Source organism: Lithobates pipiens, unplaced genomic scaffold, assembly GCF_037356315.1.
Source record: "Lithobates pipiens isolate NorthernLeopardFrog02 unplaced genomic scaffold, aLitPip1_a1.2 Scaffold_19, whole genome shotgun sequence".
Lineage (NCBI taxonomy): Eukaryota > Metazoa > Chordata > Amphibia > Anura > Ranidae > Lithobates > Lithobates pipiens.
Window position 1 is genome coordinate 352,653,494 of NW_027507764.1, and position 24,494 is coordinate 352,677,987.

The following is a 24,494-nucleotide window of genomic DNA, read 5'->3' on the forward strand; positions in this document are numbered from 1 at the left end:
CCCGAAAACCAATCACCACCTTCAGGATTTCTAAGGGTGCAAATTTTTGATTTAACTCCTCACTACCTATCACAGTTTCGAAGGCCATAAAATGCCAAAATAGCACAAAACCCCCCCAAATGACCCCATTTTGGAAAGTAGACACCCCAAGCTATTTACTGAGAGGCATGTTGAGTCCATGGAATATTTTATATTTTGCCAAAAGTTGCGGGAATATTACAAACTTTTTTTTTTTTTGCACAAAGTTGTCACTAAATGATATATTGCTCACACATGCTATGTGCAGAAGTCAAATTACACCCCAAAATAAATTCTGCTGCTTCTCCCGAGTACGGGGATACCACATGTGGGGGACTTTTTGGGAGCCTAGCCACGTACGGGACCCCGAAAACCAAGCACTGCCTTCCGGATTTGAATATAAAATGCTATAAAAAACAAACTAACCAGAGTCACCCGTAACACTTATACGGTGATCAGTGGTGAAAGGGTTAACTAGGGGCAATCAGGGGGTTCAAATTTTTATTAGGTAGTATATGGGGGTCCCTGGCGCTATATAAAAACCTGACGGGGAACCTAAATAACTAACTGGCTAACCAGCGTCACCAGTGACACTTATACTGTGATCGCTGGTGAAAGGGGGTGAAAGGGTTAACTAGCGGAAATCAGGGGGTTAAAACCATTATTGGGTAGTATATCGGGGTACCTAGCGCTATAAAAACCTGGCGGTGAACCTAAAAAAATAACTAGCTACCTAGCGACTGTAGCGACACTAATGCAGCGATCAGAAAAACGATCGCTTAGTGACACTGGCAAAAGGGGGTGAAAGGGTTAACTAGCGGCAATCAAGGGGTTAAAACCATTATTGGGTAGTATATCAGGGTACCTAGCGATATAAAAACCTGGCGGTGAACCTAAAAAAATAACTAGCTACCTAGCGACACATGCAGCGATCAGAAAAATGATCGCTTAGTGACACTGGCAAAAGGGGGTGAAAGGGTTAACTAGCGGCAATCAGGGGGTTAAAAACATTATTGGGTAGTATATCGGGGTACCTAGCGCTATAAAAACCTGGCGGTGAACCTAAAAAAATAACTAGCTACCTAGCGACTGTAGCGACACTAATGCAGCGATCAGAAAAACGATCGCTTAGTGACACTGGCAAAAGGGGGTGAAAGGGTTAACTAGCGGCAATCAGGGGGTTAAAAACATTATTGGGTAGTATATCGGGGTACCTAGCGCTATAAAAACCTGGCGGTGAACCTAAAAAAATAACTAGCTACCTAGCGACACTAGCAGCGATCAGAAAAATGATCGCTTAGTGACACTGGCAAAAGGGGGTGAAAGGGTTAACTCTAGGGGCAATCAGGGGGTTAAATCTTTATTGGGGGGTGATAGGGGGCTACCCTGGACCTAACACTAACTGTCCTGACAGTTTTTACTGTCACAACTGACACTGAATGCATTGATCAGTAAAGAAATGATCAATGCAATCAGTGACACTGTGACTGGGGGGGGAGGGGGGGATCGGGGGGCGATCGGGGGGGGTTTGTGTGCCTGTGTGTACCTACATGTCAGTGTAGTGTTGGTGCACACTTACTTTTACTGTTCTCCTCGTAGTCCGGTCAAAAAGACCGCCCCGAGGAGAATGACATCACTTCCTCCTTCCTGTGTAAACAATACACAGGGGAGGAAGCTTCTCATTGGCCAGGAGCGATCCAGAGGGGGTGGCCGAAAACCAACGGCCATCCCCTCATCACGAAGCGCTCCTGGACCGAATCGGACCGCCGTAACCAGCGGGAGGGGGTCCGATCGGACCCCCCACCCGCTGGAAGGCAATCACGTAGATGTACGTGATTATGCCTGCCTGTGCCATTGTGCTGACGTACAATGGCAATACGGCGGTCCTCAAGTGGTTAAAGACTGTGTGCAGGGAAGATCAGCATTTGAAACCAGAAGGTGGAGGCTGATAGACTGGAGGAGGTAGAAGGGATTATAATTACATTTCAAGTAAACTCTCAGGTTTTAGTACTACTTTAATATAAAAGATTTATATCTCCCTCCCACCCTTCATGTTCCACAGTATAAATTAACCCCTTACAGTAGCAATTATTTGCTCTTTTTGTACTATGAAGGGCTAAGTTTTGTTTTTTTAACCCCATTATGACAGATGAAATAAAAAAAGCATTTTGCTGCTACTAAACGTATTAGGCCTGGGTCACACCTATAGGGTTTTTTGGTACTTTTTGCAGAAACGCACTACAGTTCATTTAACATGGTTTCCTATGGGACAAGTTCACATCTAGGCTTTTTTCAGTTGCTGCGTATTTGGAAAGGGTCAAGGACTTTTTTCAACGCAAAACTGTGCTTTTTATGGTTTAATAGACTTCAATGGAGAAGTTGCAGAAAAGTATGTCGTGCATTTTTGCATCAATTTTCAAACGAGAATATTCATATGAAAAATCTTTGTACATAAGCTGAATGAAAGAATGTCGTTTGAAATTTTCACTTGCTTTTAACGTTCTAACACTATATAATTAAATTAAATTTCTGAGCGAAAACCACATTCACTGTCTAAAAATTCCTTTGACCAAGCAGTTTTCTATTATTTATAAATGTTCCCATCACTGTGGTTGAAAACAAACGTCGATTTGACCCCACTAACAATAAGAAAATCAAACAAACGTTCTTAAAATGACATTTTTTTGGAAGGAAGACATTGCTTTTGTATGGCCAGCATATAATATATTACAGTTCTGTTTGAAAATTTGCAAAACAGTCTTTAACTTTTTTTTTTCTTTAAAAAAAAAACTCCGAGTCTGATGATATTTACCAGATTCAACCTCTAGTAGTATATACAACATATCTCTTCTGTCTGTTATTCTCAGAGTGGATTCGATATTTTGCTCCCTAACCATATATTAGGTTATTTATATTTACCACTGCGTATAGGTATTTAAGAATAAATTGCCTTTTTTTTAAACTTTACATATTAACTAAATTATACAGCACTCTTTTTTTAAGGTTATTAACCGATTAACCGTTTCAGCCCCGGAAGATTTGGCTGCTGAATGACCAGGCCATTTTTTGCGATTTGGTACTGCGTTGCTTTGACTGACAATTCTGTGGTCGTGCAACATTGTACCCAAACAAAATTGATGTCCTTTTTTTCCCCCCACAAATAGAGCTTTCTTTTGGTGGTATTTGATGATCTCTGTGGTTTTTATTCTTTGCAGAATGTGCCGATGTCACTGCGTTTGACTTTCTGAGCGAACAGCGTTCGCAAGCCGGCCGGCTATTCATGCTGTTTTTATCCTATGTTTGTGAGTTTTTTATCTTTTCTATTAAAAACGCCTATGCCAGTATTACACTATGGGAGGTTCCCTTCTTTCTATTTCTGGGTGACATCTGATACACACTCGAGAATTTTGGCAATATCCTATTTCTGGACCACCGGTCCACCGATCTTATTGTGTTCCTGTGGTTTGGCACCCTCTGAGGTGTTTGCCCCAGAGACCCTCTAGGATAAAGTCCCTGGCTGGGTGTATAGCCGCAAGCGATCTTTGCTTGCCTTCTGGTAAGCATGTATTCCTTATGGTGTTCTGCACTTTTTGGTAATGGAAGATTGCACTTTTATCATTTCAGCTGTTCAATAATTTGGACTTATATATATATATATATTTCTTGGGACTTTCTATCTGTTTATTCACATAATTTTACCCATATAATCACATTATTTAGTTTGTCAATAACTTTTTTTCATTCTTTGGTCACTACTGTGTATTTTCATCCCATCTTTTAGCACTGGTTTATTATCAGTGTTTTCATTTTTAGCGCAACTATTTTTTCTTTTTGCTTTTCTTTTTTGTGCTATAAACAAAAAAAGAGTGACAATTTTGAAAACAAAACAAAACAATATTTTGTACTTTTTACTATAATAAATATCCCCATTTTTTTTTAAAAAAAAAGCTAATTTTTTCTCAGATTATGTGTTCTTCTACATAGTTTTGGTAATAAAAATCTCAATAAGCGTATATTGATTGGTTTGCCCAAAAGTTATAGCGTCTACAAATTACGGGATAGATTTATAGCATTTTTATTATCATTATTATTATCTTCTCTCCTCAGAGAGCCGGGATCGCTGTGTTAACACACAGAGATCCCGGTTCTCGCCGTGTCACGAGCGATCGCGGGAGCCCAGCGGTCGCGATCACTCGTGTGCCCCCCTAGTGGGCACAGAGCGAAGCAACGTAACATAACAGCAATTCGCGCAGCCGAGCCAATCTGTCGCAGTAGAACTGTTGTGGCTGGTCGGTAAGCAGTTAATCGAAACAATAATCGCCCAACTAATCGATTATGAAGATAATCGTTAGTTGCAGCCCTAGTTCACCTAGAGCTCTGCTTAAATGCCCTATACTCCACCACCAGACTGCAAAGATTTCTGTTCGTACTTTAACCTTATAAGCAAGTTGAAACTTACACAAATCTATGTTCAGCACCCAGCAATGCACAGAGAGGAAGCAAGGGGAATGTGCCATGTTCCTCTATACTCAAAAATATTCATAAGATTGTGTGATGTTGGAGAAACATGGGGACGGTAATGTACAGTATGCTTATGCTAAGTACAAGTTCACATGAATCAGCTCATGATTACCCAATTCCTAAGAAGCAGTTAGGGCAAACAGACCTAGACCTAGAGTGAAAATGACTACCTGTAATGCTTTGTAAGAAATATCCCTTGTTCTATTTTCAATATATATGTTTATTACGAACCCATATTCCATATTAAACGGTATACACATTATTAACTACTATAGGTAACTTACCATCGGGTGGACACATAATCTGTATAGGGCGGCTGAGATCGCAGTTCTCGTACTAACCCAAAATCAGCTATTTTCACAAGCTCCGGACCCATACATAAAAGATTTTCAGGTTTCATATCCCGATGAAAAAACCCTGACCCAGCAAAAGGAAAAAAAGGAGTGAGAACAAAACATGCCCACATTTTAAAAATTAACTGAAAAAATGAAATGAAAGAATAACAGTATAAAGATTTTGTGCTCGACACCCATGAATGCCTATAATGCCCCCCCAAAAAGTCAGGACAGTATCTTAAGACAAAAACTTGAAATGATAAGCAGTATTAAACCCAAAAGCAAACATTTATTATATCGCAGCTTACCAATTCTGACATGTGGTGGCTACATTAGTATTTTTTTTAGGCTTTCTTACCCTTATTTTTACCAAGTGATCCTGCAAATAAATCTGTTGTTTTTCAACAGAAAAATCTGCCCTGCAGATTTAGCAGTTAGAGGGTTAACACAAACCATTTACCAGTGACATTGGTGCTTATAACGATTAGCTTTTATTTATTTATGCAAAACTTTTATCCCAAAAGGAAAAGAAAACTGTTTGCTGTAACTTCTTATATAGTGTTAGGCTCCATTCACACTTGTACGCCACCAAAGTTTTACCAACTTTGATGCAACTTTGGATGAGTGAAACTTGAATATGACTTTGGCTTTGACCATTGATAAGGGACAACTGTTGCATTGTATCACATCCAGGTACAACTTCCATGCAACTTTTGAGGGTTAACATTGAAGTCTATGGCCCTCAAGTTGTATGAAAGTTGGACCAAAGTAGTGCATGAACTACTTTAAAGATGCTGCTCCATTTTAAGTCGCACTTATATGATTGGTTATCATTGGAAAACATGAGGAACAACTTGTCATACAACTTTGATGTCCAAAGTTGCATGACAAGTTGCACAAGTATGAATAGAGACTTATTCCCTGTACACACAATCGGAAATTCCGCCAGCAAAAGTCTGATGAGAGCTTTTGGTCGGAAAATGCGATCGTGTGTATGCTCCATTGGACTTTTGCTGGCGTAATTTTGGCCAGCAAAAGATTGAGCGCCTGTTTTAAATTTTTTGGTCGGAAAAGGTTCCGATCGGAAATTCCAAAAGTCTGTACAAATTTGCAAAATTCCTACGCATGCTCGGAAACAATCCGACGCATTCTCGGAAGCATTGAACTTCATTTTCTCGGCTCGTCGTAGTGTTGTACGTCACCGCGTTCTTGACAGTCGAAAATTCAGAAAACGTTTGTGTGACCGTGTGTATGCAAGCCAAGCTTGAGCGGAATTCTGTCGGAAAAACCATCCAAGTTTTGTCTGACAGAAAATCCACTCGTGTGTACGGGGCATTAGCTGGAGCTCAGCTTCTTTTTTGTTTTTTTTTATGCAATTCCTTATTGAGGCTGGGTTCACACTAGAACATGCAGTGGCTCACAGCAGGAGTCTGGTGCGTCTCCATTCACCATTTCAGGTCCAATTTCGGCCCGAATTTTGTAATTCGCACCAGGGCTGCTGCGGAGAGAGCTGGTCACAATCTCCTGCTATGTGAACTGGATGCAGAGAAATCCACAAGTGTGAATCCAGCCATAGACATTGTGCATTTACAAAAGATTGTGGCAGTACTACGATAAACAATAAATGTGAGCAGTAACAATGAACTCTAGACAAAGAATATAATGTATATATAAAAGACTGATAAGGTACCAAACAAATAAGCTGGAAATAAAGGGGGGGGGGGGGTGTAACGGTCACAAAATGCATGAGTTTTAATGTTTTAGCTGGAGCTCAATCTGTGCAAAATAGTGTATCTAAATCTGATAGTGCATCTATCACTCCCCTCTCCCCAGTGCTGCTAAAGTGCCCCTTGTGCTCCTTCATCCAGAGTGAGGGCACTCAAATATAGGAGGTGTGTAAGTGGGCAGATCACCAGGTGAAAACAGTGGGAAAAGCCTAAAAAAACAAAAAACAAAAGCAGCCACCACATCTAATGATTGGTAAGTTGCAACATATTGTATTTTTGGTTTTAGGTTTCATTCTACTTTAAGCTTAGGAAAGAATGAATCCCCTATTTACAGATACTGACACAGGGTGCTGTTCTACATTTCATTTTATTACTTTATTTATTACAGTTACTTATATAGCACTGTCAATTTACACAGGGATTTACAGATACTGTATACAAAATCTACTTCATATAAAATGACTAATGCATGTATAGTTTACCAAACAATTTACTATAAAAATATAATACAACAATAATAAATAGGGATAGTATATAATAGGGCATATAACGAAACTTCAGTAACTAACACTTAGGGTGCAAATGAAAAATGGCATTCTAAATGCTTACCATGCTTGTGTATAAAGGCTAAGCCAGAAAGCACCTGAAACATAATGTTCCTTATTTCACTCTCAGTGAACATCTTATTCTCTCTGCCAAGACGGGGATGTAGGAAAGCAGAAGCAGAAAAGAAAAGAATAAATAGTAATGAAAGGAAATGAAAATCACAAGGCCTCTTGATACCATTTAGAAGTCTCATCAAAAGACATAAACCAGTCTCCAGTATATTTGTGTATCTTGTTTCAATGCTAATTTTATTCTCTGCCAAGGTGAGTGTTTTCATACATTGTAAAATGAGCCTATACAGCAATCTGATGTGACCAATTTGCTGAATGCACATTATCATCTACCCTCTATTCATCCAAATGGTATCAGTGGTCCTCTTTCAAAGCTGAAGCAAGAAAAAGAACAGTGTAGGTAAAGAATGCATATTTCAAGATCACGGCTTCTGTTAAAAGAGAAATATATATCTGTAGATTGAGGCCTCCTTCATATGGCCGTTGTGCTGCATCCACCAGATTCCAGCAGAAAGAATCAGCTGATTCTTGTGGTTGGAATCGCAAGCGAATAGCTCTATAAACCAATGACAAGCTGACAGCGGCCACCAATATGCACATGTAGCTGCACATCATGGCGGTACAGTCAGGGAAAAAAGTATTTTTGTATATTTTCCTACTGACAAAGAAATGATCAGTCTATCATTTCAATAGTAGTTATATACAGAATAACAACAAAAATATCCAGAAAAACGCATTTCAAAAAAGTTATAAGTTGATTTTGGATTTTAATGAGTGAAATAAGTATTTGATCCCCTATCAATCAGCAAGATTTCTGGCACCCAGGTGTGTTCTATACAGGTAACAAGCTGAGATTAGGAGCACTCTCTTAAAGGGAGTACTCTTAATCGCAGCTTGTTACCTGTATGAAAAACCCCTGTCCACAGAAGCAATTAATCAGATTCCAATCTCTCCACCATGGCCAAGACCAAAGAGCTGTCCAAGGTTGTCAGGGACAAGATTGTAGACCTACACAAGGCTGATATGGGCTACAATACCATCGCCAAGCAGCTTGGTGAGAGGGTGACAACAAATGGTACGATTATTCGCAAATTTAAGAAGCACAAAAAACGATCAATCTCGATCGGTCTGGGGATCCATGCAAGATCGCACTTTGTGGAGTTTCAATGATCATTTGTTGAATCAGCCCAGAACTACACGGGAGAATCTTGTCAATTATGTCAAGGCAGCTGGGACCACTACGCCGTGAAGGACTAAAATCCTGCAGCACCCACAAGGTCCCTCTGCTAAAGAAAACACATGTACGGGTCCGTCTGCAGTTTGCTAATGAACATCTGAATGATTCAGAGAACTGTGTGAAAGTGTTGTGGTCAGATGAGACCAAAATCAAGCTCTTTGGCATCAACTCAACACACAGTGTTTGGAGGAGGTGGAATGCTACCTATGACCCCAAAAACCCCACCCCCTCAGTCAAACATGGAGGTGGAAACATTATGCTTTGGGGGTGTTTTCCCGCTAAGGGAACAGGACAACTTCACAGCATCAAAGGGATGATGGACAGGGTCATGTACTGTCAAATCTTGGGCGAGAACCTCCTTCCTTCAGTCAGGGCATTAAAAATGTGGCGTGGATGGGTATTCCAGCAAGACAATGACCCAAAACACACGGCCAAGGCAACAAAGGAGTGGCTCAAGAAAAAGCACATTAAAGTCCTGGAGTGGCCTAGCCAGTCTCCAGACCTTAATCCCATAGAAAATATGTGGAGGGAGCTGAAGGATCGAGTTACCAAACGTCAGCCTAAAAACCTTAATGACTTCAAGAGGATCTGCAGTGAGGAGTAGAACAAAATACCTCCTGAGATGTGTGCAAACCTGGTGGCCAACTACAGGAACATTCTGACCTCTGTGATTGCCAACAAGGGTTTTGCCACCAAGTACTAAGTCATGTTTTGCGAAGGGGTCAAACACCTATTTCATTAATTAAAATACAAACCAATTTATAACTTTTTTGAAGTGCGATTTTCTGGATTTGTTTGTTATTATTCTATCTCTCACTGTTAAAATAAACTTACCATTAACCACTTGCTGATCAGCCACCGCAGTTATACTGCGACAGGGTGGCTCTATTGCGTGAATTGCCGTACTGGTACAGCACTCTGTGTAATAGATACAGTAGGCCACGCACAGCACAGGAGCTGATGTGTGTAGCCAGCGGCTGCAATGTCCGTCGGCCATCCACGATCGCTCCACAGAGAGGCAGAATGGGGATCTGCCAGTGTAAACAAAGCAGATCCCCGTTCTGTCAGGGGAGAACAGTGTATCCTCTGTTCCTAATGATTAGGAACAGCAATCTCTCTGTACTTCAGTCCACTCTCCCCACAATTAGAAACACCTCCCTAGGACACACTTAACCTTTTAAATTGCCACCCTAGTGTTAACTGCTTCCCTGCCAGTGTCATTTATACAGTAATAAGTGCATTTTTTTTTAGCACCGATCGCTGTATAAATGTCATTGGTCCCAAAAAAGTGTCCGATCCGTTTGCCCCAATGTTGCAGTTCAGACAAAAAAATTATTGATCACCGCAATTACTAGTTTAAAAAAAAAAGGATGGTAAAAATGTCATAAATCTATCCCCCTTTTTGTAGACGCTATAACTTATGCACAAACCAATCAATATACGCTTATTGCCAAAAGTATGTAGAAGTATATATTGGCCTAAAGTGATAAAGGAATTTGTTTTTTTACATTTTATTTTGGATATTTATTATAGCAAAGAGTAAAAAATATTGTTTTTTTTTTTTCAAAATTGTCAAGCTTTTTTTGTTTATAGCGCAAATAATAAAAAAAGCAGAGGTGATCAAATACCACCAAAAGAAAGCTCTATTTGTGGCAAAAATCTATTTTGTTTGGGTACAACATTGACAACACGACCGCGCAATTGTCAGTTACAGCGACGCAGTGCCGTATCGCAAAAAATGGCCTGGTCATTAAGGGGGTAAATCCTTCTGGGGCTGAAGTGGTTAAAATTATAGGCTGATTATTTCTTTGTCAGCGGGCAAACGTACAAAATCAGCAGGGGATCAAATACTTTTTTTTCCTCACTATACCTGTGGTTGGGTTAGGTTACTTTGTGTGCGGCTACATATGAACAGTGGCGGCTGCCGTCAGGTTTATGCAGGCTGAGCAGCTGCTGTTATTCACTTGTACCTGCAATTCCAGCCGTAAGAACCCGCTGATTCTTTCTGCTGGAATCTGGTGGATGCAGCTAAATAGCCATATGAAGGAGGCCCAAAACTCACTCTAATACCAGAGCTTTACAATTTAAATGGTTGGAAGAGTTCCACCTAAATATATAAATGTATCTGCCATTTACACAGTAGGGTTGATTTACTAAAGCTGTCAGTGAATATCCCTTTAGCATATCAACCCCACCCTTTTAGTAATGATATGGTAGCAGTCCATCCCTGTTTAAATAAGATATCACATCAAATGATGAATATACATTACCAGGAAAGGAAGGTTACACACGGTTCTCACTTTGTAAACCTACCGTGCTTATGGATAAAGGCTAGGCCTTGTAAAATCTGATACATTATGTTTCTGATGACTGACTCAGGGAACAATTTATTTCTGTGAAGAGACAAATTAAACACTTCAAGTAATGATACAAGGGAGCTTGTGTAAAGTCTCAGGGTATATATTTTTACATGGCTGCATTTGTCATTGGTGACTGCACTGAGAACCGCATCTGCCAAGTCTGTGGCGACATGCCTTACAAACAATGCCATCCAAAGCACCAAAAGTTTGTTAAATGATTTTGTACATTTTTGCCTAAGTGATCTGACCCCATACACATTCATTAGATGTATTTCATGTAATACTGTACATTGATTACAATTACCACGTTGCAACCAAAATTTGGCATACATCCTTAAAGCCTAATGCCCCGTACACACAATCGGATTTTCCAACAACAAATGTTGGATGTGAGCTTGTTGGCGGAAAGTCTGACCTTGTGTATGCTCCATCGGACATTTGTTGTCAGACTTTCCGCCAACAAATGTTGGCTAGCAGGTTCTCAAATTTTCCCCAAACCAATTTTTGCTGTCGGACTTTCCGATTGTATGTACACAAGTCCGACGCACAAAAGTCCACGCATGCTCGAAATCAATGTTCACCAAACACAACATTAGCAGACGGAGCCCAAACAGTGGCGCATGACTATTGAATTTCCTTTTTATCGGCTCGACGTACGTCTTGTACTACATTCGTAATTGTTGGCCAACATTTGTGTGACCGTGCGTATGCAAGACAAGTTGGAGCCAACAACCTTCAAACAAATCGCATGGTTTTGTTGTTTGAAAGTCTGATTGTGTGTACGGGGCATAAGTCTTGGTTTGTTTTTTTAATAAACACAAAGGACAATACTTACTGTACATTGAATGAGAAGTATTTCTCGTGGGTGGATGTTTTCTCACTAATTTAAATCTTCAGTCTTCAGCCGGCAGTATTGACACATTCAGTGCAGGTGATAAATATTGGGCATTTTCAAACTGTCCTGCTGAGGTTTGGCCGCAGTGTGGGTGCAACATAGTGTTTTGGTGTGGGGTTACCAACACTTTCCCATAGACTTCTATTATGTCCTGCATTTCTTGGGCATTTTCTGAAAGCACACCAAAGATATATGTCAGTATACATGACATTTGGTGCACTTTCAGAAAACGCACCAAAAGCACGGGACACAATAGAATTATATTAGTAACCACAGGTAACTTGTACAAAAACTGTGGTTACATTGTGTTACACCAAAAATGTAGCCAAATCGCAGTGGGGCAGTGTAAAAGCACCATAAAGCCGACTATAGATGGTGCAATTTTCTTTCCTGCAACCAGTAGTTGCTCACACAATTCCACGAACACATTCAGTGTTGATGGGGAATCCCTTCTGCAGAGCTACTCTGTTCTCCCGGCGAGCAGGTGTGGGGAGCCATCCTGCCGGAAGTACACAGTAATTATTGCTAGCGGCTATAGACGCTGGCAATAATCGCATCCTAAAACTCAGACATGCTGGTTGTTCCCAAGTCAATTGATGGACAGACTTGGGTACAAACACCCTGCCTATGCATGGTACGAATCTCAGCCAGTTCCTGCTGAACCAGCTGAGATTAAAACATTCTATGGGCGGCTTTAGATTAGTGCAACACTTGATGGCTCTAGACATGGCTAGTGCCTTGTGGGTGGGACTTTTCAATAGAAAGTAATAGAGCCCCATACAGCCAGATAAAGTACTACAGTTCCAAGTATTCTTTGTTGTCCTGTGAATGGGGAACTTCTGTGGGGCTGTGTGAATAAACATTTGTTCTACTTTCTACCACTAATGAAGAAATCCCCTTGGGCTGCTTGTCTTTTCATAATTTGCCTATCTAGAGGAGAGTATTGTCTTTAAAGGGACTAGATAATAAGAAGACAGAAATTAGGCCTGGAATATGTTTTTTAAAGCTTAAGTTTGGTGATGTTTCTTAAAATAAGCACCAGGGATGGTACTTACAATACCAAAAAGTGGCCCTTTGGGTTGGTGGCTGCTATTTTGCTTAGAATCTTCAGTCCTCTGCCCCCAGATACCCTAGTAGTGGTTATCTTCCAATGCTGCAGGTTTACTATGAGTATCTGCAGCTGTGACAGGCACTCATTGAAGGTGCTGACTAGGGATGAGCTTCGAGTTCGAGTCAAACTCATGTTCGACTCGAACATTGCCTGTTTGCCTGTTCAGCGAACAGTGAACAATTTGGGCTGATTGCGGCAAATTCGAAAAGCCAGAACACCCTATACAAGTCTATGGGAGAAATCTAAAGTGCTAATTTTAAAGGGTAATATGCAAATTACTGTCCTAAAAAGTGTTTGGGGACCCGGGTCCTGCCCCAGGGGACATGGATCAATGCAAAAAAAAAGTTTTAAAAACTGCCGTTTTTTTAGGAGCAGTGATTTTAATAATGATTAAAGTGAAACAATAAAAGTGTAATATTCCTTTAAAATTTCGTAGCTGGGGGGTATCTATAGTATGCCTGTGAAGGGGCGCATGTTTCTGGTGCTTAGAACTGTCCCTGCACAAAGTGTCGGAAAAAAAGTCTTTTAAAATCACTTGCGGCTATATTGTCGGCTCCCCGTAATACAGAGAACACTCAATGAGTGTTCTCTGTATTAGCCGACAATTCATTCATTCATTGATAAAAAATTTTTTTAAAAAAAAGCGTGGGGGTTCCCCTAAATTCAATTACCAGGCCCTTCAGGTCTGACATGGATATTAAGGGGAACCCCGTGTTAAATTTAAAAAAAATTGACGTGGGGGTCCCCCTAAATATCCATACCAGACCCTTCAGGTCTGGATATTAAGGGTAACCCCGCATCAAATTTAAAAAAAAATTGACGTGGGGGTCCCCCTAAAAATCCATACCAGACCCTTTATCCGAGCACGCAACCTGGCAGGCCGCAGGAAAAGAGGGGGGACGAGATAGCGCCCCCCCTCCCTCCTGAACCGTACCAGGCCACATACCCTCAACATTGGGAGGATGCTTTGGGGGTCTGTGACCCCTCAAAGCACCTTGTCCCCATGTTGATGAGGACAAGGGCCTCATCCTCACAACCCTGGCCGGTGGTTGTGAGGGTCTGCGGGCGGGGGGCTTATCAGAATCTGGAAGCCCCCTTTAACAAGGGGACCCCCAGATCCCGGCCCCCCCTGTTTGAAATGGTAAGGGGGTACAAAAGTACCCCTACCATTTCACAAAGAAAGTGTAAAAATGGTTAAATATGACAAACACACTTTTGAAAAATTCCTTTATTAAAAAAAAAAAAAAAAAAAAAAAAAAAAAAGATTCCAGCGGTGCTAATCCACTTTTGCTATCCAGCGACGAATCTCCGGGGTCCAGCGATGGATGATCATATCCAGCGATGGGGGATCTCTCAGTCCAGCCCTGTCCATACATCCGTCTTCTGTCTCCACTGCGGAGATCCCAGCGCTGACGTTTCTTATATTAGGAGGGCGGGGCCACCCGTCACCTGACCCCGCCCCTCTGACGCTGGTGAGAGGAGCCAGGGGTTCCCCAGTGACGTATGGGTGACCCCGCCCCCTATGATGTAACGGAAACCTGCGTTACATCAGAGGGGGCGGGGTCAACTAAACGTCACTGGGGAACCCCTGGCTTCCCTCACCTGCGTCAGAGGGGCGGGGTCAGGTGACGGGTGGCCCCGCCCTCCTAATATAAGAAACATCAGCGATGGGATCTCCGCAGTGTCTCCGCAGTGGAGACAGAAGACGGATGTATGGACAGCGCTGGACTAAGAGATCCCCCGTCGCTGGATATGATCATCCATCGCTGGACCCCGGAGATTCGTCGCTGGATAGCAAGAGTGGATTAGCACCGCTGGAATCTTTTTTTTATTTTTATTTTTTTTAATAAAGGAATTTTTCAAAAGTGTGTTTGTCTTATTTAACCATTTTTACACTTTCTTTGTGAAATGGTGGGGGTTTTGTACCCCCTTACCATTTCAAACAGGGGGGGGGGCGGGATCTGGGGGTCCCCTTGTTAAAGGGGGCTTCCAGATTCTGATAAGCCCCCCGCCCGCAGACCCTCACAACCACCGGCCAGGGTTGTGAGGATGAGGCCCTTGTCCTCATCAACATGGGGACAAGGTGCTTTGAGGGGGTCACAGACCCCCAAAGCATCCTCACAATGTTGAGGGTATGTGGCCTGGTACGGTTCAGGAGGGAGGGGGGGCGCTCTCTCGTCCCCCCCTCTTTTCCTGCGGCCTGCCAGGTTGCGTGCTCGGATAAAGGGTCTGGTATGGATTTTTAGGGGCACCCCCACGTCAATTTAAAAAAAAAAATTGACACGGGGTTCCCCTTAATATCCATGTCAGACCTGAAGGGCCTGGTAATTGAATTTAGGGGAACCCCCACGCTTTTTTTTTTTTTTTAATCAATGAATGAATGAATTGTCAGGTAATACAGAGAACACTCATTGAGTGTTCTCTGTATTACGGGTAGCCGACAATATAGCCGCAAGTGATTTTAAAAGACTTTTTTTCCTGCACAAATGACACTTTGTGCAGGGACAGTTCTAAGCACCAGAAACATGCGCCCCTTCACAGGCATACTATAGATACCCCCCAGGTACCACATTTAAAGGAATATTACACTTTTATTGTTTCACTTCAATCATTATTAAAATCAGTGCTCCTGAAAAAACTGCAGTTTTTACACTTTTTAGGACAGTAACTTACATATTACCCTTTAAAATGAGCACTTTAGATTGTGAACGTTCGAGTCCCATAGACTTTAATAAAGTTACATAAATTTAATAAAGTTCACACGAAGTGTAGGTCTGTTCGCAGGTTCTGGTGCGAACCGAACAAGGGCGTGTTCAAGCCATCCCTAGTGCTGACTATACCCATGCTTTCTGCCCCCCTGCTCAAGTCATAGAAGCTGTACTATTGGCTCCCACAATGAATGCACTGTATGAATGGAGGAGGTGGACCTTTCATTCATCTGCCTGTCCTCCATTCATAAATCACTTTTCATCATGGTAACCAATAGTACAGTTTTATGAATGAAAAAGGTGGTGGAAAGGGCAGGCATAGTCGGCAGTTTTGACAAGTGTCTCTCTTAGTTGCAGCCAATAGTTTTAACCCCTTAAGCACTGGAAGATCACAGCTGAAGGGGTATCTGGAGGGGGCAAGAGAACTGAAGATTTCTATCCACGCAGCAGACACCTGCACACAGGACAATTTTCATTTATTGCACCATCCCTGCTGATTTAAAATAAAAATCACTAAACTTAAACTTTAACATTGCATTTGTGGTTATCAGGTAGAGAACATTGAATTTTTTTATGCTGACACAAGCATATTTATTGACTGAAAGCAACAAAAAATCTTTTTTTTTTCCTTACAGGGTTATTCACCCAAAAGTAATATTACAACTTCTTTACCACCTACCAGCTTTTTATTCCCCTCTAAATGTTTAAGTCTATCCACTATCTATAATCAAAATGGCACAAAACTGCCAATGCCACTGTTCCAGCCGGATAGAAGTTGGAATATACTGATCAGCATCTGCAGCCACTGATCGAGAAATATTTTCCAGCTTGTCCCTTTTAACACTGCAGAGTGGGAATGGCCACACACTGATTGAAATTCGGCCGCTCCTTGCGAAACCGCCCAATTTTCGACTAGTGTATGGTAAGCTTAAATCGTCAAGTTTAAATGCCAGGGCTGTGCATGTAGACCTATGAATATACAGTGGTGTGAAAAAGTGTTTGCCCCCTTCCTCATTTCCTGTTCCTTTGCATGTTTGTCACACTTAAGTGTTTCGGAACATCAAACCAATTTAAACAATAGTCAAGGACAACACAAGTAAACACAAGATGCAATTTGTAAATGAAGGTGTTTATTGTTAAAGGTGAAAAAAATCCAAACCATCATGGCCCTGTGTGAAAAAGTGATTGCCCCCTTGTTAAAACATACTATAACTGTGGTTGTCCACACCTGAGTTCAATTTCTCTAGCCACACCCAGGCTTGATTATTGCCACACCTGTTCACAATCAAGGCATCACTTAAATAGGAGCTGCTTGACACAGTAAGGTCCACCAGAAGATCCTTAAAAGCTACACATCATGCCGAGACCCAAAGAAATTCAGGAACAATTGAGAAAGAAAGTAATTGAGATCTATCAGTCTGGAAAGGGTTATAAAGCCATTTCCAAAGCTTTGGGAATCCAGCGAACCACAGTGAGAGCCATTATCCACAAATGGCGAAGACATGGAACAGTGGTGAACCTTCCCAGGAGTGGCCGGCCGCCCAAAATTACCCCAAGAGCGCAGCGACGACTCATCCAAGAGGTCACAAAAGACCCCACAACAACGTCCAAGGAACTGCAGGCCTCACTTGCCTCAGTTAAGGTCAGCGTTCATGCCTCCACCATCAGGAAAAGACTGGGCAAAAATGGCCTGCATGGCAGAGTTCCAAGGAGAAAACCACTGCTGAGAAAAAAGAACATCAAAGCTCGTCTCAATTTCTCCACAACACATCTTGATGATCCCCAAGACTTTTGGGACAACATTCTGTGGACCAATGAGACAAAAGTGGAACTCTTTGGAAGGTGTGTGTCCAAGTATATCTAGCATAGAAGGAACACTGCATTTCATAATAAGAACATTATACCAACAGTAAAATATGGTGGTGGTAGTGTGATGGTCTGGGGCTGTTTTGTTGCTTCAGGACCTGGAAGACTTGCCGTGATAAAAGGAACTATGAATTCTGCTGTCTACCAAGAGATCCTGAAGGAGAATGTCCGACCATCTGTTCGTGTACTCAAGCTGAAACGAACTTGGGTTCTGCAGCAGGACAATGATCCTAAACACACCAGCAAGTCCACCACCGAATGGCTGAAGAAAAACAAAATGAAGACTTTGGAGTGGCCTAGCCAAAGTCCTGACCTGAATCCTATTGAGATGTTGTGGTATGACCTTAAAAAGGCTGTTCATGCTCGAAAACCCTCTAATGTAACTGAATTAGGACAATTCTGCAAAGATGAGTGGGACAAAATTCCTCCAGGATGCTGTAAAAGCCTCATTGCACGTTATCGCAAACGCTTGGTTGCAGTTGTTGCTGCTAAGGGTGGCCCAACCAGTTATTAGGTTTAGGGGGCAATCACTTTTTCACACAGGGCCATGATGGTTTGGATTTTTTTTCACCTTTAATAATAAACACCTTCATTTACAAATTGCATTTTGTGTTTACTTGTGTTGTCCTTGACTATTGTTTAAATTGGTTTGATGTTCCGAAACACTTAAGTGTGACAAACATGCAAAGGAACAGGAAATGAGGAAGGGGGCAAACACTTTTTCACACCACTGTATAAAGTAAATTATGCCCTGTAAAAATGATAAATTGTTTTTTTTTAAAAACATTTAATAATAAACAGTGACCCAAATCATGTAGTGATTAATCAGCAAAAAAAGAAAGGAAAAACAACTAAAGAAATATATTCAAAGGTAAAGCGGCTGGTCTGCTATCAGTTATTGCAAGCTTCAAGTCAAAGGTAAGTGCCAACAGTGTAGGGAGAATGCTTTACCATGAACCAGTTCCTTTGCCTTAAATGATCTAGGTAAAAGTTAACCTTGATACCAATATCTTGTTTGAATAGTACAGTGATAAAAGGCTCATACCTGTCTTTCATCAGCTGATAAAGATTTTCCTTCATATATTCAAATACGAAATAGAGTTGGTCATTCTCTCTGATTACCTCCTTTAACTTGACCACATTGACATGATTAAGTTTTTTTAGGGACTGTAAAAAAAAAAAAGTATTCATCAATCTTTCTATATAATACTGAAATCTGCATAACAGAGTACACAATAATTGCTGAGTGTTATTGCAGCTCTCTTGACAGACTATGATCATATCACCTCCCTAGTGCATTTTTCTCATATCTTATTTTAACATTCAGCCACTTTAATCTAGGTTTCCATAAAAGGTGTGCTTTGCGTTTCTACATGTACATGGAAATATATAAACTCTATAACTACATTTAAATCCAAGGGTTCACTGTCAATTCAGCTATTTGGCATATAAGAGTGCTTTCTTTGTCACCTGGCCAGTTATAGTTGCTCCAAAGATCTGTTCAGGAAACACCCAAGACCGTTGACGCTATTGCCTGGTACAGCTTGGATTGAGGGTGGCTGGGGATGTTTTAAAAATCTGAGAACTGCATCCAACTAAATGTGATTTTTAGGCAAATCTATCCTTAAAAAGGAGTCTACCAGGAAAACTGCATGTCATCTAATTGTTTTTGACCACTCCATGTAGTTACAAAAATGATTTCCTAACTCACAGCTCCTGAATGGTTTCATATCTTGGTTGTTCCTGGAGTGTCACCTGCTGGTGAAATTTAGTAGTGCTATCCGAACATCAAATTTCATGGAAATAAATAGACCAACCAGGGCATGGTCCAGTGACAAGTCAAAGCCTTATTCCTGCTGTGCCCCGGTTTCCTATCTACTCTGACGGGTAGACTTTAGCTTTTGAAACACATGAGGGCCAAGACTCAGAAAAAGTGCACTGTTCTGCATTCCTGACAGCTCCTCGAGAGAGGGTGAAAATGCAGGGGGCCTACTGGCCATCTCTGGATATCCGGTTTCCGGTAAAGTGATACACACCAGGTTCCAGCTTCCAAACTAGTACAGAGCAGCAGCCAAAACTGGTTGCAGGGTGCAATGCAGCTCTGCCCTCATTCAGGGGGAAAGCGGGAGTGCAGGAGAGTGTGGATCTCAGTGTCATATGATCTCAGCATATATGCTGCTGATACCTGCCTGTGCAAGCCTGAGCCTGCGGCACTGCAGTGGACCTTATTTGCAGGCAGGACACAACCAGTTTCCAGAGATAGTTTGACAGGGAAGCATGCAAGCTTGGGGTATTCACTCACATTCACATTGTCCTCCTGGACTCTTTAATGCTGGGGCTGCCCACTGCCCTCCTCCTGAAAACCTTTCTCTGCTGTCAGCCGGGCTGCCCCAAAGATTGCTCTCTAATATAAATAAACAGTTTGAAATAGCTTTTTGCAAGTTTGTATTCATTCTGATTGGTGTGTGTATTTATGCGACAAGTCACTAGACAAAAATGTCTGCTCCAGGGACTTAACATTACATTAAAAATGAGAACTGAAAATAAGCACCTAATACAAGTCAACCAGATTTTACCGATTTCACCACTTGACTTCCAGAAGGTTTTACCCCGTTCATAGCCAGGGAATTTTTTGCTATTCAGCATTGTGCTAATTTAACTGGCAATTGCTCAGTCATGCAACACTGTACACAAATGAATATAGCATTTATTTTTGCACAAATAAATAATCTTGGGATTTTTTTAATGTTATTATTGTTTATAACAGTGATGATCAAACAATAGTTTTAGCTGTCAAGAATGGCTTTCATTCAAAAAAATTTTAAATGTAAAACGCACATACATTTTTGCATTAAAGTGAAACCTGACTATGCAGGACAATGCAATGCATTTACTTTAAAACCTGCCCCCACAGCAACTTATAATTTCCTTGCCATTATGTTGGCTGCTAAGAGTGAGGAGAAGAAGTCTTGTGTAAGGCTTGTGTTCACATATATGCATATTGGATGCATTTTTACCCGCATCCAATTCGCATTACATGCAAATGTGACCAGCTTTCAAACAGAGCAGGTTCACACACGTGCTGGGCAGCCGCAGTGCGGTTTTGGAAAGGGTCCTGTGCGCTTTTGTGTCCGGTTCAGTTGCAAACTCAGGGAAAAATTTGCACCTGAATCGCACTTGAACCGGTGAACAGAAACGCCCTGGACTCCGCATATATATGAACCCTGCCTCAGGCCTTAATCAATCCAAGCAAAGCTTACAAAGGGCTGAAGACTCTATCAGCTCCATCTGACATTGCCCAGAGCGAGCAACTAAATGCCAAGCACTTTTATGTGGGAGAAAGGGGAGTGAGTCATATGTGCCCTATACTCAGAAGTAGCCAGTATTTCCTTTCTCTAGAATATTATGTGACATTTACCTTCAAACTAAGTTTGCGTCGTCCCTGCTGTATCATCTAAAAAAAAAAAAAAAAAAAAAAAAAAAAAAAAAAGAAGAAGAAACCCTGCAAGGCAAAGGCATAATGAGCTAGTACGAACCACATACTAGCTCATTATGAAATACTTACCTTAGATCAAAGCTCCTATATTGCACCCCGGTCCATGCCGAGGGAGCTGACATCTTGCGGGTTCGCGGCTGTGGTGCTGTGAGTGGCCGGAGCTGCGATGGCGTCACACTCGCGCATGTGCGTGGGAGTCTTCTTCCCGGCAAGGTTCGGCAGCGTCGGCGACCTTCAGCCGAGCATTCAGAGCACATGCTGCATGCAAAGGGAATGTCTCCCAAACCTGTATGGTTTAGGAGACATGTATATATTAATTTTACCTACAGGTAAGCCTTATTATAGGCTAACCTGTAGGTAAAAATTAAAAATTAGGGTATACAACCACTTCAAGGTAAACATGATAGGATCCACTTCATTTATCTGTTCAAGTCAATTTGTGCTGTTGTTCACATGGTAGTGGTTGGAGGAGAGGAACTCTCTATACTTTATTATGGACACTACTTGAATATAAACGCAGTGCCGGGACAAGGTCATCCAGCGCCCAGGGCAAAGATGCCAAACTGCACCCCCCTTTCCCTTAGGGTTAGGGTCAGGGTGCCCCCTGCAATAGAACATTGCGCCAGGGGCAGCCGACCCTCCTGCCCACCCCTTGTCCCGGCCCTGTATAAACGTCATGCTCACAATATATTAGATCCTCACAGACAGGCATAGTTTCCAGACATAGCTCTACATCTGTGTTTGAGGAAATAAACAAAGAAATGCAGCAAAAGCACATTGCTTGACCGCATATCACTATGTCATCAATACTAGATGTACTAGTTGAACACAAACTAGAAATATCCCCAACTAAAATACAGTTCCTTATAAAATATTACCTTCACTTCTTTTAAATTCATACATTCGTCCCAAGAATAGAACTTCCTTTTCATCCTGTAGAAAAATAAATAAAAATTTTGATTTTAAACAGAAGTGCATTTCTGAAAGTAGAACTAAATTTACAACTTTTTTTCCCCATTTTGGTAAGGGAGGGTTATAACCCCTGTCAGATTTTTTTTAGCCATCTCTGCCTCATTGCAGAGATTTCCCTTCACTTCCTGTCCCATAGCCAAAGAGGAAGTGTGAGAAAATCCCTGCAAATTAAAGGAATCCCTTGGGGGCCTCCAGGTCACCAGAACTAGTGTACCCATTGAAAGATTTCTTCTCTATTACATTTCTGGGGACAACCCAAAATTTGGGATTTTCTTTTACTTTCAATGATAATAGTAAACAGGACAAATAGAGAGGGTGAAACTCTCTTACGGGGGCACAGACAGCAATGAAAACTGACAGGGGTTCTAATCAATCCCCACTCTGATTCTGATAAGCCCCCTGTCCACAGACCCTCACATCCACCAAGCCAGGTGCGGGGGAAGAGACCCTTGTCTCCATCAACACAGGGACAAGGTGCTTTGGGGGTGGGGAAGTGCAAAGGCCCCCATGTCCCAAGCACCCCCCCCATGTTAAGGGCATCTGGCCTGGTATGGTTTAGGAGGGGCACTTGCTCATTCGCCCCTTTCCTGGTCTGATAGGCTGCATGCTCAAGTAAGGGTCTGGTATGGATTTTGGAGGGGAACCCCACACCATTTTTTATTTTAGCATGAGGTTCACCTTAAAATCCATACCAGACCCAAAGGGCCTGGTATGCATTGGGGGGAGGGGGGGGTTGGGGGACCCCCGCTCCGTTTTTTAAATTCATTTTTCAATTCTTTATACATTGAGCTGTCAGTGGGGGCTGACAGCTGAGAAGTCATCAGTTGTTTAGGCCGGCTTCCCGAGCCCGCTTCTTATTGCAATTGTCTGTTTGCTGTGTTAGCTGCTTTATTTTATGGCGTAGCACGGTATTATATTTGCACTTTTTCAGATGGATCTTAATGTCCCCTTAGCTGCGCACAAGGTAGAAGGGCCTTCCACTGTGATTAAATTTTTAGGTATCACCTTAGACACCGACCACATGTTCGCCAGTTTGCCTTGGATTCCAGGTATCGTACACAATCTGGTCAGGTCCCCTGTGTGCTCTAAGAAGGATTTGCAGTCACTGTTAGGCATGCTGGATTTTGCCATGATGATTAATCCTCAGGGAAGGTCATTTGTTTCCAGGCTTTTGGCTCTTCTTATTCTTTACCAGGACACGACGATTCAGCAGTGAAATTACAGGCCAATGCTCGGGAGGATCTGTTCATGTGGGATCAGTTCATATGTAATTGGAACAGGATCTCCATGTTTATCCATCTGCCTTCAACCATGTCTCCCAGTAATTTTTCGCCGCCTCAGTGGGTTTTTCAGCTATTTTTGGGTGTCACTGGTTGGCAGGCCCCCGAGATTTGTGACATTTCCAGGTTTGCTCAGACTGCCACATTATTTGAAATCTTTCCAATAGTGGCTGCTGCTGTCACTTGGGGATCCTCTTGGTCTGGGCACACGGTTGTTTTCTTTACTGATAACTCGGCCACTGCTGCAATTTTGCTGCATTCGTTGTTTGTTATGTTTACCATTAAACTTCACATTACTTTACCTAGTTTGTGTCTCTTTTAAGCCTACTCTCACATGCAACCATGGCACACCTCGGGTCGCCATAGTTGGGGTATATGTCTCCTACAGTATCCAGACTCTGTCTACAATTTAGAAGGCTGGCCATTGGCTAGCCTGTATTTGTAGGAGTCTGGGGCTTATAATCCCCCCTACTTCCCTACACACTCGTCCGATAGCGTTTCCGGGTTCCCTCCCACCCCTTTTTTCATTTTGTCATATTTTATACTAAGGGTATGCCCTCATTTAAGCATAATCTCACATGTGACCATGGCACACCTCAGATCTCCATAGTTGGGCTATACTTCGCCTCCAGTATCCAGACTCTGACTACAAATAAAGGCTAGCATTGCTTATGTATAATGCAAACCAATACAATACTGACAACATCACCGTTTCTTCTCCAAAGTTTACTTACTTTTTGATGGCTACTAGTTCTCCAGACTCATTGCTTTTCCCCATCAGCACATTTCCATACGTGCCATCTCCGAGCTGTTTCATTGTTGTGTATCGATTCATTTTGAATCTATTTTAAGTTCTTGGATGCTAAAGATTTGTGGTTGTAAAAGAGCCACTAATAACAGTCTGATCGTTTATTCGGAGTCTGTTCATAAGAGCATTTTGTGTCACTGAACAGTTAAAATGACAAGATGAAGATAGAAAAAAGGTGAAGGTCTAGTGATTCTGCCATTCCAAATGATATCTGAAACAAGAAAAAAAAAAAGTCAGCATGTATCCCTTTTGTTTGGTTTCCTACAAATATCAATTTTCAGCTAATTTGGCCATTTTTATTTGTATGTCTGTAGGCCTTCTTGGCCATGGTGGAAATCCTCTACTACATGGAAGACTAGATGGCTGGATTGGATATGTACTAGGCCAGTGGTTCTCAACCTTACTAGTGCCGTGACCCCTTGATAAAATTTCCCAAGTTGTCGGACCCCTAACAGTAAAATTTTCATAGCGTGGGTTGTCAGCACCCAAAGCAAGTAATTTGCGCCCCTAACCCACGGACATTTAGCATTCCCCGAGTCCCTT

The 24,494-nt window shown here is 41.9% G+C and overlaps 1 protein-coding gene across 5 annotated transcripts in view; it reads right to left on the minus strand.

Moving 5' to 3' along the window:
* Nucleotides 1-24,494, minus strand: part of MAK (male germ cell associated kinase) — a 95,639-nt gene that overhangs the window by 29,571 nt on the left and 41,574 nt on the right. For 3 of the 5 annotated variants that reach the window (XM_077492184.1, XM_077492183.1, XM_077492181.1), the window contains exons 2-6: nt 23,878-24,162; nt 21,770-21,824; nt 18,441-18,562; nt 7,211-7,293; nt 4,824-4,956 (exon numbers count right to left, since the gene is read on the minus strand). In XM_077492184.1, the coding sequence (XP_077348310.1) occupies nt 4,824-4,956; nt 7,211-7,293; nt 18,441-18,562; nt 21,770-21,824; nt 23,878-23,978 (494 nt within the window). In that variant the 5' untranslated portion in view covers nt 23,979-24,162. Of the gene's footprint in view, nt 1-4,823; nt 4,957-7,210; nt 7,294-10,768; nt 10,849-18,440; nt 18,563-21,769; nt 21,825-23,877; nt 24,163-24,494 lie in introns of those variants that run through there. The other 2 variants (XM_077492182.1, XM_077492185.1) reach the window with 2 other exon arrangements.